The 19,745-nt window shown below is 38.8% G+C and overlaps 1 protein-coding gene across 10 annotated transcripts; it reads left to right on the top strand.

Moving 5' to 3' along the window:
• The first annotated feature begins 495 nt into the window (after nucleotides 1-495).
• Nucleotides 496-19,286, top strand: ctrip (E3 ubiquitin-protein ligase ctrip). 10 transcript variants are annotated; one of them, XM_067349417.1, is made up of 25 exons: nucleotides 496-655; nucleotides 4,518-4,850; nucleotides 5,120-5,434; nucleotides 6,582-6,668; nucleotides 9,275-9,638; nucleotides 9,737-9,918; nucleotides 10,017-10,190; nucleotides 11,196-11,569; nucleotides 11,722-12,006; nucleotides 12,104-12,484; nucleotides 12,557-12,729; nucleotides 12,804-12,978; nucleotides 13,059-13,281; nucleotides 13,397-13,637; nucleotides 13,868-14,276; nucleotides 14,572-14,760; nucleotides 14,834-15,019; nucleotides 15,102-15,293; nucleotides 15,398-15,603; nucleotides 15,693-16,115; nucleotides 16,199-16,451; nucleotides 16,533-16,778; nucleotides 16,866-17,195; nucleotides 17,281-17,599; nucleotides 17,685-19,286. In XM_067349417.1, the coding sequence occupies exons 2-25, from the start codon at nucleotides 4,547-4,549 to the stop codon at nucleotides 17,879-17,881; spliced, it is 6,228 nt and encodes a 2,075-aa protein (XP_067205518.1). In that variant the 5' UTR covers nucleotides 496-655; nucleotides 4,518-4,546; the 3' UTR covers nucleotides 17,882-19,286. The 10 variants fall into 10 exon arrangements, with proteins under 10 accessions (XP_067205518.1, XP_012235132.1, XP_067205520.1 ...); XM_012379709.2 differs by lacking the exon at nucleotides 496-655 and adding an exon at nucleotides 807-1,198; XM_067349419.1 differs by lacking the exon at nucleotides 496-655 and adding an exon at nucleotides 2,426-2,687.
• Nucleotides 19,287-19,745: the final 459 nt, after the last annotated feature.

Genomic DNA, 19,745 nt, shown 5'->3' with positions numbered 1-19,745 from the left:
CTACGTTTACACATCAACCTTAATCGGGTTTAGTAATATCCGTAGTTATGAAACTGGCCAATCACAGCTATTTCTCTGAGAAAATGGAATAACTGTGATTGGCCAGTTTCATAACTACGGATATTACTAAATCCGATTAAGGTTGACGTGTAAACGTAGGCTGTGTTCCAAAATTTACTGCCAATACTGAAAATCTATAGTTTACGTCACGTATATTGTAGATTTTCAGTACTGGCAGTGAATTTCGGAACGCAACCGTAGTCATAGGCTGCGTTCCGTAAAAAGCATATGCGCGCATGTATCTACAGTATACGTAACGTATACTATAGATACATGTATACTACTATAGATACACGTATACTATAGATACATGCGCGCATATGCTCTTTACGGAACGCAGCCATAGTCTGATGCAGGCTTTATACATATTTCGTGATTTGTGCAAGTTGTCTGGATATACCCTAATGATCGTCGCACGCACTCTCGAATTCGTTGGAACACCTGCGTCGTCTGTAATCACCTCGGTCGAGATATCTCGTAGCAGACGACGCACACGGATCGACTTGACAGCTCACTCTGTATTTTCACGTGTCCCCCTCGCGCATCGCATTGCGTAACTGGAATCCGACTTCCAGGGAGGAGCTCCCTTTTTGCGGTAAGTAAGGGCATTATCCTCGCTGGCCGAAAGGCCGTGGATTCATTATATTATAGCGTGCTGTGTATAAACGAAAACGCGATCGACCATTTGACAGACAGCTGATCCCCAGGCAGGCTGTTTTGACATCGCCCGAATTACCTGTCCGCGGCCGTTTATCAATGGTCAATTGGCTGCTGTCAGTTGCCTCTTTCAGCCAATCGTAGCTGCTCGCCGAGATCGTAGCTACGACAGCCAAAATTTGACATCTGTTACGACATCACGAGGAGTCTTTGCTCTCGTTGTCGTTTCACATCCTGACGTAATGCAACGCGACGCGTCAAGCCTTGGCGTTCCCCCTAATTGCGACGCGTCTCCCGTAAATTCATTTCACACCGTCGCAGCAGTGGCGCATATTTCGATCGGTCCGAAATACACGTACAATCAGTCAACCTTGAAAGGAATGAACACATTTGTGTAAACGCGTTGCATCGCTTTGCAACAGCAGTGTGCGAAATACACGGTCGCCGAAGATGATAGATAAGATTTCTTCGTCCGAGATGTGTAAGCACTTTTTGCTCATTTTTCCATACTTTTTATCAATTGCGACATGTCACATGTATTATGCGACTGTTGCGTGAAATCAGTGGTTTGAATATCAAATAATTTTATAAAAAATTCCAAGCAACACAGTTTTACGAGAGAGAGCTGTATTATTTCGTGTCATATCATCGAGTAAATAGTGATATAGCGTTTTCGAGTGAACGGATTTTGATGGATCCAAGGTTGATTAATGACGTCATTGCATCATCTCTGCCAATAAAAGATTTAATTAAATTCATAGTAAAATATAGTGAGTAATTGATCCGAGATGGATAAAATCCGTTTACTCGAAAACACTAATAGATAACGAGTTGTTGGTTCGTTTTACTCGACACCTTAAAGGTGAACGATGACAAAACTGTTTCTCGCAACCGTCATCAATTTCCGTTGGCGATAATGCGCACGTCAGGGCAAATACATAAATGCACGTTATATAAACGGTACGGTCGCGGAAGATGCATGTTGCACATATATAATTTTTTTTACACGTACAATGTTCCGTAACGGAGAATTCGATCAATCGATTGCACGTAAAAAGAATAGTGTTATGTGACCGGCGCATGACACAATCGTAACACTCGCCACTCTGCTTATCTCAGAAAAGCTCAATTTATATAAGCGTGTACGACATCGCGCGGGGCCGGTTCTTGCTTGCTATAATAAAAATAAAGATTTAAAAAATGGCCAAGAAGATGGCCGTTCGCGCCGAGCAGTCGCTGTTTTTTGCGCAGTAGCGGCTAGCAGTGTTTCCAGATTAAGAAAGAAGTCTTATGCATGCGCGATAAATAATATCGTCACAAAAAAAAAATAGCTTTTATTCGTTAGTTTGCATTTAAGACTCCTCTCAGTGCAGTTAAATTGAATCACTAGAAGTTTGAAGAATTTTAAAATAAATGACAACAATATATCCAATCGTATCTTTATTAAAATTAAGAAATTTTTTACAATATAATTATTTTGTACAATAATAATATACGTTTAACAAAACATTTGCTATATTTTTTACACATTTCCAGAATAAATAATAAAAAAAAAAAAATTTTTTTTAACTAAAAAATTTATGTGATTTATCAAACTGCTGCTATAACGAGCGCTTGAGTACGAGTCTGCGAGACTGTCATGTGATCGGTCGCACAGGTTTCCGCATGCGCAGAAAAGTGCCGCGTGGTGAAGTTTTCCTCTTAAACACTGGCGGCAGGTTTCCGAACACAGCAAACGGCTTCCGCTAAACTTGCCGTGCATGCGCGTGTGCGTGTCCGTCCGTCTACCTACCTACCTACCTACCTTCCTATCTGCCTGCTTGTTGCGTGCGTGCACCTCGCTCGCTGGCGTGTGACATTGGCTACGGGGGCGGAGCGTCCTCCGATCTCCCAATCCCTAATCAACCCGAGCCCCTGAGAGTCGCTGTCGCATTCCGCCGACTCGTCTCCAGTGCGTCTCGGTTTGTTCGGTGCGTTGTTTCTTCTTGTTTGTTGATCAGTAGTGTGTATACGTTTTGTTCGCTCTTTGCGCCGTGTGCCGAATAGCCACGAACGCTCTCTCGCTCTTCGCGTTCCCTTTTTCTCGTGTGCGCGCGTATGTGAATGTGGTACGCTGCGTGCGTACATGTGCGTCCGCATGCGACGATAAGACGACGGAAGCGTTTTCTCGCCTTCGTGTTCTACCACATCGAGAGAGGATAGGAAAGGTCCAATGGTCGCGATGCCCTGGGCATGCTTCACCCACATTCAGGTAAAGGCACACTTTGACCACTTTTCAAAGAGGCCTTTTTTCTGACGGAAGCATTGGGTGGTGTGTGGGGTGGATAAACGAGTGGGAGTAAGAGACACGGGTAGAGAGACGGGCGAGAGAGGGTGTAGGGATAAGGGCAACGAAGAAGGGGGCTTCTCTTTTTCGGAGGACTTCAACCTGAGGTCACGGAGAGCGAGAGAGGAGAGTGCGTGCGGATCGGAGAGTGGGACAAAGAGAGAAACCCGTCCTCCATTACTCGATCGCGAGCAAATGGTGGCTCGCACGCTCGCTCGCTCGCTCCGCGAGTCTTTGTTACGCTGTAAATTCGAGTCTGCCTTCACTTGAAAGGTCCGTTCGCCCGCGGATTCACCGCTGCTGACTCGTGCCTTTGTCGCGTCTGAGTAATCTCTCCGCCGGACTCGTCGTGAAAGGGGAAGGGATCCCCGCCGTGAAGTCAACGGCACAATTCTGCGTTAGCCAGTGATATCGGACGGACGAGCAAGCCAGGCAGCCAGCAAGCAAGCAGTCGTGTTTGTTATGATTCTCGGTTCGTTACTATCTCCTTCGCCGTCGTGCGGGGGAAACATTAATTGCGTATCGCGCTCCGACTGTTTTATTTAGTCACGCTCTTGTTATCCGAGCGCATATGGCTTGCGTCGAGGCATGAATTTTTTTTTATTAGAAATCGCGCTATCGATATCGCTGCCAGCGTCGTGCTGCTGCTGCTGCTGCTGCTGCTGCTGCCCAGTCTATATTCTCCGTGTAACGCAACATTGTAGCAGCGCAGAGATCGCCGAGCGACTTCGATGACGACAACGAGCATTTAAAATCTTTTGTGTGCTCATTTAAATGTAACACCTGACCGTCGCACGCAAGAAATAGGCTTTCAGTGTATCCGCGATCGTGCGACTTAGCTTTTGAGTGTGAACGATAATCGAAAATAAACGCTCGCCTTGTAAGCCATAGCGTTGTTAATGTTTTCCTCCAACAAAGAAGGTTACAATAAGGAAACTTGTATGCTGCGGTCGCGATGTGACTGATGTGACTTGTATCTGATTTTTATGCGTATTTATTCCTTTTTGTGTTTTTTTTTTCATCATTGCACATAAAGATCAAAATGTTGCTTAGATGGTAATTTACAGTAACTTTGACTTAATACTTAATCCATCTTGCTTTTCCAGTTTTTATTTTTGGAAATACACTACTTTGTTTTAAAATACATCGAAAAAGGATTTATTAAGAAAGTAGACGTTTAATTATTGTATCCAAATTTATTTGCAGAAATTATTTTATTGATATATTTATAAAAATAGTGAAAAATATAAAGCATCAAATCGGTGAAAAAATAGTGTCAATTTATCAAGTTATTAAAAACTTTTTGAAATATATACTCAAAATTATTTTCAAAAACATTTAATCTTTTTATGGTACATTTATATACATTAACATAAAACTATGTTGCATGTTATAATTATTATCGTATTAAAACAAAGCAAATTATAACATTACATAATAAAAATCATGTTTTTATTCTTTGTTCTTTTTACAGACAGAATAGTGGCATGAGTCGATTAATCTATGGCAGATCAACAAGATCAGTCATCATCAGGGGGGTCTGTAGAGAAGGCCAGTGCTTCAGCAGACACCTCTAAACCTAAGGGGAAAAGCTCTAGTAGTGGCTCGAGTGGCTATAGAAAACGACAAAGTACTGGTGCAATCTCAGATACGGTTGAAGAGAAGAGACGTAGACAGGCCACTGGTGAATCAGCATCTCAAGTTGACGGTAACACAGCGCACACACATTCGATTGATTCTTCCAAGGGAGAGGGTAGAATCAGAGGTGAACGAAGAAATCATGGCACTGGCTTAGAATCTTATCCAGGTAATTATATATTAACATATCTAAATTACACAACTAAAATTAACACTTAAATATAATATGATGTTTGCTTTTCCTTTTTATAAATCATATATTTTTAATTCATTTTTATTTATTGTTGTATAATGGTGTGTAATTAAATTGTGTTGAAGCTCTTTTTTTTCGAGCTATTATGCAGTTTCATTTATTTTTCCAACGTAGCTTCTCTCTTTATTAGATAACAAATATTTAATGACATGTCACAATTAGTAATGATTTAAATATTGTCACAGCAGATTCCGACTGGAGATCACAACATAAGATTCATCAAGCCAACTATAGCGGTAGTGGTAGCGGTACAAGGGTGCGTAGTGCAGCAAGGACGAATTTGGCGGAGTTAAATTTAACACCTACCGATTGTGTGGCATCACGGACTCGCTCTCGTACACCACAAAATCCACAAGCATTGACACAGGGAACTAGCAGTTACGATCTATCGTTGTCCAGCGGATACGGTAGCCGGAAAACAAGTACCTACAACAACTTAGTAACTTCATCGAGTGTGACATCGATCACTAGTCATCCATCCACATCACGAGGAAGAGGAGGTAAGTGCACATTTTTCTATACAATATTATCGATTGCAAGATGATGTGATGTGTGATTTGCGTGAAAATACAATTTTGTTTTAAGATTGCTTTATATTGATTATGTTGACAAAGAAAAAAGAAGACTGATAATAAAATCATTAAATATTTGACATATATGATTCATATTTGTTATGTATAAAAAATTTATGTTTATTTTTTTATATGTAATAAATATTTTATGTATTGTGTATTTATTTTATTTTATTTTTTTTTTAAGTTTGTTAGCGACAAAGGATATAATTCAAATTAGAATTGCTCAAGTTGTGATGTGATATAAGCGAATAAACAGGGAAAAAACGAACATGAGCGTCTAACTCTAGACAGCTCTGACTTAAAATTCAACCTTGAAAGAAACAAGTGAAATTGGCAAATTTATGTATTCTATGAATAATTAGTAATATTACAATATTAGGCAATAAATTTTTCAAAATTTTTACATACTAGCATGGTTATTACATTTAAATCGTGTTAATTATGTCAGTTTAAAAGATGGTATGTATCTTGTATCTAATTTTTTTGTACTCAATACTGTAACAAAGGAACAATAGATGTGTAAATGATAGGTAATTTGATTTGATAGGTAATTTTCTTAAGAATGTATATAAAGAAGAAGAAAGAACAGATTGTATAGCTAGGTAGCTTACATAAATCCCAACAAGAAGCTCTTTATGAAATTATATTTATGAAATTTATTTTTATATTTACACATGTGTACACTTTTTTTGTTATATCTCTATTTATAACTTTGGCTAATTCGTAAAGTTATATAATTAATTTTTGAAAATATATGATACAGTATATAAAAAGTATAATACATTTAAATTCTTTGTTATGTATAATTATGAGCTTTGTAATCTTCAATTTTGAGAATTTTCGTAAACTCGTGTATTACATTACGAATATGAGTCTATTATCACATGATCACACACAGGATTACAATTATTATGATGAAGTTTTGTGTATAAGAAGAAAGTGTGTGATAAAGACATTTCCAAAGTATGTATAAAAGTGGCAGGAATATTTTAAAATAGCAATATATAATAAAATTTAGAAAAAAACGCAAGCGTTATCAAAATAAGAGTCATAGATCAGACTGTATCATTAGGCCAGAGGATGAGCGAATGTCTGGAAGGATTTGTGTCTGCTGTCAAAGCACTTTTTCCAATATCAACACAAACCTACCATCAAGAAGGTAAGCTTAAGGAGTACACACTTCGTACAACATTTTCTTCTCCTTATTTTCTCTTACAAATTCGCGAAGTAGTTTAAAGGAATATCAGAGCCATTGAATTCCATTCTGAACTTATTCCCTCCACATGCAAATGTCATTACTTGCTACTTTAGTGTCAGGTGAAACTTGTATGTCAAATTTATTTATGCATGGTGTCAGATATGTAAATATATTTAGGGAAAATTCTTAACTTTTACGATACTTAAGTTTTATATATGTTAAGTTTGATATAGCTGCGCAATATAATATTTAACAATGCCATATCTCAGCTTTAACATGATATTAAACCTAAATTTTTTTAATTATTGTTATGTATATAGTAAGCTAATATTGTTTTAACAATTTATATAGTTGGATGAGAAATCAACAATATGTTAATATCTAGTATAACTAAAAGAATCGACGTCTTATTTTTTATATCTTATATTGGATAAATATTGTGCTAAAAGTTTTATGAATTATTTGCAAACATTTTCGTAAAGTTATAAATATAATATTTTTTACAGCATTAAATTGTAGATAGTCTTTTAATAATTACGGAAGAGTTTTCTATATAAAAGTTACACTAATGTTAAAAATATTTTTATTTACATTTTTACATATGTATTTTTAATTCAGAGTTAAAGAAATTCTTTTTTGTAGGTTTAAAGTTATGTACATTTTACTTTTTATTTCAATAACTATTCCAAATTTATGTTATATTTCGACAAATGTACAATAGTTATTATTTGTTTCTTTATTGTCAAAATTAAATTGTATATTCTATTATATCTTATAAATGATACAAATATCTTCAAGTAGTGTTTTATTATTTTACGATGTAGAATATTTTTATTGAAATTATTATTTTATAAATTTTTTTATCACATAAACTTTTAGCCCTCAAGATTATATGTTAAAGTTTATATCGAAAATCTTGTGAATGCAATTCTTTCGCTACGTAATTATTTTACATGCTCTAACATGAGTCTAAAGCGATCTTTCTCTTTTACTAGTAATTAATATTAATATGCGTAATAAATTTACATGCAAATGTAATGAATAATATATCTATCCATAATTTGGAAAACTTCTTTTCCCTTGTGTTGATTTTGATATTGTTTCAAGTAATATATTTTATAATACTTGCTTTATAAAATTTTATAATTTAATATTACACTAACTGAAATTTGGAATGTATTCTGGTATTTCAAGGGAAACTTTTATCTTATTGTTAGATGAAAGTTGACTGCGTAGTAATACTCGTGTTATCGGATATTTTTATCATATGTAATCATTAATCTTCTCTCACTTTCGTATTTACTAAGAAATTTAACTGTTATGAAATCTGGAATTTGTGTATAATGCTTATATTTTATTTAACAAGAATTATATATATTACAATGTACAGAAGGTATCAACAAGAGCGCGCTTTATTCTATTTAAAGATTCTTTGATAAATTGGACACATTTTTTCACAATTTTTGCTTTTATTTATATTAATTAAATTTTTAATTAAAATTTATACGGAATTATTCGAATAAAGTGTTTGTATTTTAAATGACTTTAATTCTGGTGATTTTAAACTTACAAATTTATGTTTTATATCGAGCAATAGAATAATTATCCAAGCTTAATATCTCATTTTGAAAAGTTTTAATATACGATTTATGTTCAAACGGCGGTAGAATTCTATTCATATTTGTTTCAATAAATACTTTTTTTTATTACTTTCACCATATCTTTCATCCTGAAACTGTAGATATGGAGACAAGGAAAAAGCGGCATCTTTCAAATAGTTCCACAAAATATCAGTTATACTCGAAGTTTTACAATAGCCCATTATTAGTGTCAATCATTGGGCATTCACCTTTTCTCTGCTACTTTACGGCAGGGACAAAAATTCTTTTCTTATTCAGGTAATAAAATTCGTTATCTCACAACACTATTCGATGTGAGTCATATTTGAAGTTGAAAATTACTAGAAATAAACTCACGTTGAAATGAGAAATATTACAAGATTTTTATGTTTTATTTATTGTAGTTATCAGTGTTATAACATTTAAACAATGTTGTGGCGTTTATCTTGGTACGATCTCTAATTTCTACGTCCCAGAAAAAGTGTGCAACATTTTAGATTTATGTTCGGAGCTAATTAAGAAAACATTTGCAAATTAAACAATTTTATAAATTTTAATGTAAAATTGTTTAGTTCTGAACGATTGAATAGATATTTATTTTTACAATCGACAGGCAAAATTGTATATAAAACTGCATGAAATATCATGATAGAAATCATACATCACTTACAATCACCAAACTTGCGAAAATGTTTGATTTTTGCAACTGTGCACAATAGAACTCGCATTTTTTTTTTTCTTTTCTTTTTTTTATCGAGAAATATTTCACATGTATATATCGAAAGTGTCATAAATATAAAAAAAAAAACAGATGTTACGTACTTGTTACAACGACTTTAATATCTATATTAATTATGAAAGTCTGCGTGTTGCGCGCAGTTAGATAGTCAATGAGCTGGTCGTTGTCTCGTGTATCTCAACGAATATGGCGACATTTGGATATTTTAGATACAAAATCTCACGGCGGTGCGACCTGTAGCACAACGAGTAGCAGTACGAGTAGTCAAGTCTTGGGTGTCAAGTCCAGCATCAGAGTGGGTAACACAGCAAGTAACTCTGTGGAGAGTGGTGGGGGTGCGTTGGCACATGACGGGGCAGGCACGAGTGGTATCGCGTCGACGGCCACTATCAATCCACCTGTGTCTGCCGCCGCTTCTGCCAACCTTGCACACCCTCATTCTACACACAAGCACCTGCTACGTTCTCGCGCGAAAGCTTCGGGCGAACAACCCAAGGAACTGCCATCGAGTAACAAAACTTCGGGAAAGCATCATAAGAAAGACTCGACCACGGGTTCCTGCTCGAGTTCCAGGTAATTTATTACTCTCAGTCGCTCGACGACAAAGATCGACGAGTTGTCACCGGTGGAGGGAAGAAAAAAAAAATGATATTTGATCGACATTGTTGCAGACATCGCTCCTCATCGCGCGTGAGGAAGCCAGTGGTTGAGAGCAGCTCAGGCGGATTGAGCAGTGTGATGTCAGGCAATGATTCCATCAGCGCTACATCGGTCTCATCCTCTGCTCCCAGCAGTCAGTTAATCTCAACCACAGGTGAGGAGGAGTCGGCATCAACTGCTACATCCGCCACAGGTTAATTGCTATTGATGTATCAGCTCCATGTGCGCGTCGATATGCGGTGCCTGAAACTTGCAATTCAAAATGTCGATTCTCTGTCCACATGCGCGAAGCCGGTGGGGGGCCGTCCGGAATGTCAGGAACAACTGGTGACAGTGAAAGCGACGATGGAGAGGTTGGACGACTGCAAGCTCTGCTCGAAGCTAGAGGTTTGCCACCTCATGTGTTTGGTGCGCTGGGCCCGCGAATGCAGCACTTGCTTAACAGAGGCATGGGTACAAGTTCTGGTATAGAAACAATTGATATCTCTTTGTCGTTGTATCATAATTTAAGACTCGATTAAATATTTCATCATAGAAATTTATATTACGTGCGACAAGTCGCGAATAATTTTTGAGATCAAGCTCTGACAATTTTAGCAATCATTTGGAAAAAAAATAAAGGGATTAAAGAACCAACAGCTAGATATTTGTGGCGTACGTAAAGTGTATTAACAATAATTAGTTAAGGATGTTTAGTACCTATTTTTAAAATATTAGGAATTTAACAAAAATTTTACAGATTGTTCTTACATATGTTCGGAGATTTGTGACAAAATCCGGAGTCGATTTACTGAAGCAATCAAAAGTTATAAGGATTTTAATTTGCAACGAATTTACCCGTGACTTTATGGAAAACGCGTAACCGTGTTGATTTAAGTGGCTAAAATGGATAGAAAAAAATTTTTTTTGTTGAAGAAGTTTCTTTTCGTACACTTTTTTGGTCACTATTTTTCCTTTTCATCGATAAGGGCCTACTTTTGGCATTGTGGATAAACACAACTAACCTTTATCCGCACGTCAAGCATAATTCAGAAAATTCGAAAATTCTCAGAAAAAAAACAACAGAAATTTAAAAGTACATTTCTGCACTCTACTTATGAATAAATGATAAGATTCTGTGCAATCTTTATTACTCAAACTATATGAGAAGAGCATATATTCATCAAAATCAAATTTCAGCAACTTTTTGCTACGATTGTACGTACAAAACATCCTTAAACGTTTCACTTTGTCATCAGACCATTTTCAATGTTAAAGATTGACTGTGTGAAAACTCATAAGTGAAATATATATAAGCTCTGTAGAATTAAAAAATATTCTTCTGTTAATACATTTTTTTCACCAATATCGAGCTGTTGGCTCTTAAGCTCTTTACTTTTTTAGAAATAATTTCTAGTTTTATGATACATCATTATCCATGCTTATTGAAAAAAAACATTATTTATTTATGTGCTTATTAACAATTTTCAGCTGCTAAGGCGCAACAATTGTTAGCTGGCTTACAAGCTGTGGAGGATGAAGGAGAGCAATTGCAAGCTGTCATGAATATGGGAGAGATTCTTGTGATGGGCAATGAAGATACTTTAACAGGTTTCCCTGTTAAACAAGTGGTCGCAGCTTTAATTAATCTACTGGGCGTTGACAATTTTGCGATAATGACACACGCATGTCGTGCTCTTACGTATATGATGGAGGCATTGCCACGGTCGTCTACCGTTGTCGTGGACGCAGTGCCGGTATTCTTGCAGAAACTCGAATCGATCGAATGCATGGATGTTGCCGAGCAATGTCTGACAGCGTTAGCCATGTTGTCGCGCAGGCATAGCAAAACAATTTTGCACGCAGTACGTATACAAGTTGTTCTATCTTAATTTATGCGTAATATATAATTGCATTTTTTGACAATGGAATCACGCGTGTTTCGTCAGATTTAGAATTATATACGATAACTGTAATGGCCAATATAAATTTTAATTGTGGCAATTGTTCTTTTCAGGGTGGCGTGTCGGCATGTTTGAAATTTGTCGACTTTTTCAACATCACCGCGCAACGTGCGGCGTTAACAATTACCGCGAATTGCTGTCAGAATCTTCATCCCGATGATTTTCATTTGGTAGCTGATAGTTTATCGTTATTGACGAGCAGATTGACGAATCAAGATAAGAAGAGCGTTGAGTGCGTGTGTCAAGCATTCAGCCGATTGGTCGAGAGTTTCCAACACGATCCTGTGATGTTGCATAAAATTGTCAATGCCGAACTCTTACAGAACTTGCAACAGCTGGTACGTGCGCGATTATCAGTTCGATTGTTTACAGTGGATATAATTCTCTCCGCGTTGTTTCCGCATTGTTTCATCTTTCTTTTTTTTTTCCTTGCAGCTTATGATCACTCCGCCGGTTAACAACACTAACAATTTCATAACTGTATTACGAATGCTCTCTGTGATATCGAATCGCTGTCCCGATCTGGCACAGTTATTGCTGCAACAAAACATAGCTTTCACATTAAGTTATCTCTTAACTGGATCTCTGGAAGTCAAAACGGAGGATGTGGAATTGGTACCACACACACCGCAGGAGTGGTTCGAAATTACATGTTTAATCGAGGAACTTATGCCCCCATTGCCGACAGATGGAATATTCAGTGTAAATAGTTTGCTCGAAAGAACCAGCAACCAACAGGAGACTGTTCAGTGGGAATGGCGCGACGAGAGACAATGCTCCCATCCGTTCAGTACTATAGATTCTAGAATTATCGAGGTAATTCTCTGTTGCGACGTTAATCAGTCAATAAGTATCAATCCATTTAATCGCGCTTGTTTTTTTTCTTAGATGGCGTTCCAAAACGGCGAAGACGAGATATGCCTTTCCTCTTTAGGACGAACTTACACTATAGATCTGACTGTGATGAAACAAATTAACGAGGATGGAGGAATGGCAAGAAGTATATTTCGCAGAGTGAACGCCAATCCCACTGAGGGAAAGAGTCCTACTTGCTCATCTAGGTATGCATTCCACTTTGCGACTCCAAAGTCACAAACATACTTCGTTATCAATGAGGTTGTTATTGTGATTGCAGTATGGATGTCGTGCCTCCCGTAATCGAAACAAACGAATGGCTAGTGTCTTTTATTCGAACTTTATTCTCTGTGCTGTATGAAGTTTACAGCAGCTCGGCTGGACCCGCTGTGAAGTGCAAATGTCTGCGAGCCCTCCTTCGTATGGTGTATTATGCTTCAACTGATTTACTTAAGGTACAACATAAGACACGTTAAACTGTCCGACAACACCTGCGATGTATATCTATGTTTCACGAATGCTCTCTCGCGCGCAGGATGTTCTAAAGAATCAAGTGGTTTCGTCGCATATAGCTGGTATGCTAGCGTCGCAAGATTTACGCATAGTTATTGGGGCTCTTCAAATGGCGAGTATCTTGATGAAGAGACTGCCGCAAGTGTTTGGGGTTCATTTTCATCGCGAAGGCGTACTGCATCAAGTTCGTCAATTAGCAGATCCCGAAGTACCTCTCGGTGTTTCACCACCCAAGTGCCCTTCTGGTAAATTCGGCCAACTTATTGTCGTCCTCGCTTCTACTATCGACTCAGTCCATAGTGCATTTTACACGATTCGCTCGCCGTCGCATACGAAATAAATGTGTATCGTACTTTCTAGGTACATCATTACCAAGCCCGCAGCCAGGTCCGTCTAATATACCACTTTCTTCCACCGCAATGTTGTCTTCTAGCAGTGCCACGTCTCCGGTTGTCTCTCCATCCTCGAACGGCAACATATTGTTTGGCACTATCGCGTCATCATGCCAGTATAAACCAAATATCGGTGCTTCGCTGGAGCCACATAGAACTGAATTGAACAGTAGTATAGAAGAATCAAGTACACCACAAAGTGCTCACCTGTTAGTATCAGATGAACTCTTATGCCCATTTCCACCAATGTAGATTAATTTTAATCTCGGTTCAACTTACTCTTCATCTTTTTCTAGTTCTAAGATTTAGAAAAAGATGAAGAATAAGTTGAACCGAGATTAAAGTTAATCTACGTTGGTGGAACCGGACATTACTCGATCAATTTTTCTCGGGTGATTATTATGACATTCAAGGTACACTTTCTTTTTTTTTTGCTCAGAAGAATTGGTGACGTGCTGAAGAGGAAACGGCAGAACAAAAAGAGTCGTTTCTCAAGACTGGGAGGCGCCACCACTCCGCAGCAAGCGCAACAGCCGGAATCTCTGTTCACCGGTTTCACTCCGAAGAATAATCGATTTTTGGGAAATCTCAACCCGGCCAAGTGGGGACGGAAATCGTCTTCGTCCAATACCAACAGCGATAAGAGGGACTCGAGTTCGTCCACGAACTTGTCGAAGCCGCCGAGCAATCCAAGCTTAACCGGCGGCAATCGGGATAAGGCGAAGGCGTGGGTGCGCGAGCAAGCGGCTCAATTTCTAGCTAGATATCAAGACGACGCTCCTTGTTCACATCCCGCCCTGACGGTTCTTGCTAGATTGACTGCTGCAATACAGCGATTGCAATCAAATGTAAGTGCATTATACGAATACGCGCGTATTATACAAATTAAGAAATATAAGGGCTGTGTAATAAGTAATTTCAGATTTTTCAAATAAATTTCTGCTTCTTTTTATCGGACAAGACGTGGTTCCGATGAACACGTGAATCGAATACTTGTTCGTCTACGTTGCGATCAAGTTCCATTGTGATTTTTTCACGCAGCGTGCGTCATTGAAAAATAACCAAATAATATTTTTTTAAATGTTGTCCCACGTTTATCCTGTTATTTAAAATCCACCAATTTCCGCCAATTTACATTTGCAGGAATTGGACGAAATGTTGTCAGCGCTAACGGAATTACGGGACATAGTTCTCGAGAGCGATATATCACCCTTCGAGATGAATTACAGCGGTCTTATCAAAGCTCTGTTGAACTACCTCACTACCACGGACGCACCGGGCAATCGTTACGACCGTCTTCGTATGTTTTGGAAATTGTTCGCGGAGTCTACTGTAAGTCGACATTGTCGCACATTGTTTGCGTCTATTCCTAAAATGTACACGCTTTGCAACATTTTCTACGCAGATGCAACAGAACAACGATATTATGGATCTGAATCCTGGAGCTTTTGGCGCTTTAGTGGCGAAATTAAACAGCTGCGTTGCACAGTTGGAACAATTCCCGGTGAAGGTTCACGACTTACCCGCGGGTTCTGGCGCTGGTCGCGGTGGCACCAGCGCCCTCAAGTTCTTCAATACGCATCAACTTAAGGTAAAGTCTTGCTAATTTGTAGTAAACGCCGCGTTTCGTCGAATTATGCATAGTGCATTCTTGCTAATTCTTATAATTATAGTGTAATCTTCAACGGCACCCGGATTGTAATAACTTGAAGCAGTGGAAGGGCGGCACCGTGAAAATAGATCCACTTGCGTTAGTGCAGGCAATCGAACGTTATTTGATGGTACGTGGATACGGTAGAATACGAGACGCAGACTCGATGGTTAGCGACGACGATAACAGCGAAGATGATATTGATGATACTTTGGTATATATTTTTTGCATTCACATTCGCTAATTAGGTTAAAGAAAACCCGATAGAATCGGCACTTGGCGAATGCTCGTGATTATTTCTTATCCTCCTCTTTCCAGGCGGCAGTCGTGATAAGTCAGGGATCGGCCAAGCATAAACTTCAATTCTTAATTGGCGACATAGTTTTACCTTTCAATATGACGGTTTATCAGGCTGTTAGGCAGTTCGGGTGTTCCGGAGTGGATCACTCCGAGGCAGAAGCTGACAGTGAACCGCCGTTAGGACACGACGCAGTATGGGTGCAAACTCACACAATATACTACAGGTATCCTCGGATTCGCAAAGTTATAATCAATTTCTTGAAGTTAGCAAAAATATGGTTCTTTTTATGAAAATTTTAATTCCTTTCGCCAGACCTGTGCCAGAAGAGGACGCTGTAACTTGTCCAAAATCGGGGTCGAGCTCGCAGGGTAATAGCAGGAAGGGCAAGGGAAAAAGTACAAAGATTAGTTCGAAGAGGAAAGAGGACAGTCTCTGGCTGGAAGGCACGGTTCCATCTCAGCAATGTCCCCTCGCGCCGTATCTATCTCCCACGTTACCGCCGTCAGTGACCATCACGGACGCATCTCTCGACGGATTGTGTCTACTTCGACTTTTGCACGCTCTCAATCGTCACTGGGGCATACTGTTTCCTCACCTGAAGAGCATGAACTTACTCTCATCTCAAGACTTCATCAACAACAAGATCGCCGCGAAGGCCAGTAGGCAGTTGCAGGATCCATTGGTGATCATGACTGGAAATTTGCCCTCCTGGTTACAGCAGATCGCGACCGTCTGGTTAATATTGCCATAGATTTTGATTTACTTTACTTTTGCAATCGAAAATTTCTTTACGATAATCGAACAATTAAATTTTTCAGTCCTTTCCTCTTTCCGTTCGAGACGAGGCAGCTCTTGTTGTACGCAACATCATTCGACCGAGATAGAGCTTTGCAACGCCTCTTGGATTCCGCGCCGGAACTCTCGGGCTCGGATAGCCAGGAGCGCGTTACGCCTCGTTTGGAACGAAGAAAGAGAACCATCTCGCGAACGGATATTCTTAAGCAAGCCGAGCAAGTGATTCAAGACTTGGCCTCCAGTAAGGCTTTACTTGAAGTGCAATATGTCAACGAGGTCGGTCTTTCACGCACATGTTCTCTTCGGATTTAATATCTCAAACAGACTTCGAATCTCTAATTGCACGGTGTGTTGCAGGTCGGTACCGGTCTCGGTCCAACATTAGAATTTTACGCTCTAGTCTCAAAGGAACTGCAACGAGCTGATCTAGATCTGTGGCACGGCAGTTCCAATCCTGCGGAAAACGGATACATCAATCCCGCGCACGGACTCTTCCCATCGCCGATTCCGTGGAACACTAAAGTATCCCATCTAGCCAAATTGAAAACTAAATTCAAATTTCTGGGGAAATTTATGGCAAAGGCGATATACGATTCCAGAATGGTAAAAGCCGACGCTCGCAAACTTTCTTTCAGTCAACCTTCCGCCCGATCGTACATGTTTCGATAAGTTGAATCTTCTCTTTCCCAGTTGGACTTGCCGTTTAGTTTAACTTTCTACCGCTGGTTGCTGGGAGAGGAGCACACGCTCACGCTGGCGGACTTGGCACACGTGTGTCCCGACGTGCATCGCACTCTCGGCAAGCTTCAGGAGGTCGTGAGGAGGAAGGAAGTCATGGAGAAGGATCAGACTTTACGACCGCTTGAAAAAGCGCAGTTAATCGAAGTACTTGACTTGGACACGTGCCCGATCTCCGATTTGGGTCTCGTGTTCGAGTTGCCGGGTTACGAGAACATCGAGTTGAGAAAAGGTGGCAGTGAGATACCCGTCACTATTCACAATCTAGATCAATACATAAAGGTACAAGTGGCAATATCGATATGATTCTTAATTACCGATATCGCGCGAAAGATCGAAGCGGTCACGCGTTACTTCTGCATTTCAGTTGGTGGTGCACTGGTTCTTGTACGAAGGAGTATTCAGACAAATGGAGGCTTTTCGAGAAGGATTCGAATCTGTATTCCCTCCGTCGCAGCTGAGACTGTTTTTCCCGGAGGAGCTCGAGGCGGTGTTCTGCGGACACGCGCAAACCGGCGGACAATGGGACGTGAAAACTCTCGCCGAGTGCTGCAGGACCGACCACGGCTACACGCCCGACTCCCGCGCCATTCGTTTCCTCTTCGAAGTCATGTCCAAGTACAACAGCGAGGAGCAGCGACAATTCATTCAGTTCGTCACCGGTTCACCGCGCTTACCCGTTGGAGGTTAGTATTCTGAATTTTCATTTATCCTATCACTTTATTGTGCAATAAGGTGGATGATATTCACGGCTCTTGCTTTCTTTTCCAGGTTTCAAAAGCTTAACACCCCCGTTAACGATAGTACGCAAAACCTTTGATCCGTCTATGAAGACAGACGATTTTTTACCATCCGTAATGACTTGCGTTAACTATCTAAAACTGCCTGATTATACCACTTTGGAAATAATGCGGGAAAAGTTACGGATAGCTGCGCAAGAAGGTCAACACTCGTTCCACCTCTCCTAGAAACGAATGGAAAATCGACGCGTCATTTTCTCCTTCACTCTTCTTCACATTATCTGAATCGAGAATTATTCGAATTATAATTTTATTTAAAGTTTATATACGTGAAAGTCTTACATGCGTTTCTCGGCAATCAAATCCCAGCGATAACAGTTACTTTTTATATAAATCTTTTAGAGATGCTCTTTTTTTTTCTTTTTTTCATCACATCAGAAGTATTTTCAAAATTCACGAAAATAATTTTCTTTTCCGTTTCTATCTTATATCGGTTGAATTGTGATATATATATACTTTGACCAGGAAGAAAAGTGCAAAGCTGCATAATTAACCGAACCGCGTGAATTTACTTATTTGCGATACTGCGAATCGAGTGGCTTGCGAGCGCAACCTCGTTCTAGGAAAAAAAAAAAAAAAGGAAAAACTTATCTTCAGTGTGTTACAATAAAAAAAAAGAGAAAAAAACTGTACATATAGTTTAATATACGCAAGTCGATATAAATACTTTATATGATAGTAACGAGAAATGATATTGCTATGAAACACTATACTAACTAAATATAACCTCAGAGAAAGGAGAAACGTTTACTATAGACTAAGTAAATTTTATATCAGTGATGCATTTAAAAAGCATCGCCATATGTCGCCAATCCGCTGCGTTACATAATCGCGGAAGAATAAAAAAAAACCCAAGAGCTAAAATCAGCAAACAAACTCGCGTGCTCACGACGAAAAGCGCGCGGGTGCGTGTCTTACTACCGGAAACGATTTTAATTCCAGAAAGAAGAAAAAAAACAATGCTGTCTCTCGCTGCTATCCTCTATTTTGTAATCGATCTCTACGTGTACGCCGCTTAAGTTCCAACGACCGTGAATACAACGCGCGAAATGTTTTTGCGCAACACTCCTACGTTTAAGTTTAACCGATGTGTAGCATTCATTAATATTATTTGATATTGTTATTCTAGATAAAATTAGTTCAATTATTAGTTTGTTTAGCTGTGTAAGAGCGCAACCAGAATCGCCAGAGTTTCGTCGTCATGACGTGTGAATTGAAGGGAAATTCCGATATCCATTTACAGGCAAATCCATCGTATTTACGGGAAAAAAAAAGAAAAAAAAAGAAATGTAAGACAATTGTATGATACGAAATAGAATGGATATAAAGTAAGTGAAGCTGGTGTATCAAATGGTTCATACAAGGTACATTACTTTCTTATGTCATTATAGAAACGCGGAGTCTATATAAAAATGTGTGTGTGTAAGAGAGAGAGAGAGAGAGAAGGAGAGAAAGAAAGAATGTACGTATATGTGTATGTGTCGTGTGTCAGGCAGTCTATAATGTCGAAACCATTTGTTTCAAATTTATATTGTCAAATTTCGTGTATAATATATGACTCCGTGCACATGAACGGGCATTTTTTCGATTTTGTTACATCCTCCGAGACGACCAAAACGGTTTGGAAGCCGATTTCGTATGTTCGATTAATGAAAGACGGAGATCGTAATTTGCCTCATTATCGAAACGCAAAATCCGTTTTGTTTCCCCCCCCTTTTTTTCAATATACTTACTATCTCGTTGGTATCTCGATGTATATTGCCAGGTCACATTGCTGCAAACATGCGGATGTATTTGCATAACAATTTTTTATAATTTTTCATTTTATGTGACAACGAATCACGAATGATAATATATTGTGCAAGAAAATAAAGATTCATCAATAGGAAACTTGCATATGCATCATTACAAAGTGTGTAATATTTTAAAATATCACGATCCAAAATATCATTAATATTATTTTAAAAAGTGATATTTATATCAATTCAATGGTATAAACAAATTTTATTAATTTTATTCAGAACCGTTTATT

Source organism: Linepithema humile, chromosome 2 (assembly GCF_040581485.1).
Source record: "Linepithema humile isolate Giens D197 chromosome 2, Lhum_UNIL_v1.0, whole genome shotgun sequence".
Classification (NCBI taxonomy): Eukaryota; Metazoa; Arthropoda; class Insecta; order Hymenoptera; family Formicidae; genus Linepithema; species Linepithema humile.
The sequence above is the reverse complement of the archived record's forward strand: the minus strand, read 5'-3'. Positions and strand labels throughout refer to the sequence as shown.

Excerpts from the sequence above, each read along its gene's own strand:
- ctrip (XM_067349417.1), top strand. The coding sequence starts at position 4,547 with ATGGCAGATCAACAAGATCAGTCATCATCAGGGGGGTCTGTAGAGAAG. Across the intron at positions 12,485-12,556 it reads TAGATTCTAGAATTATCGAG|ATGGCGTTCCAAAACGGCGA; the intron begins GTAATTCTCTGT and ends TTTTTTTCTTAG. Across the intron at positions 13,282-13,396 it reads ACCACCCAAGTGCCCTTCTG|GTACATCATTACCAAGCCCG; the intron begins GTAAATTCGGCC and ends CGTACTTTCTAG.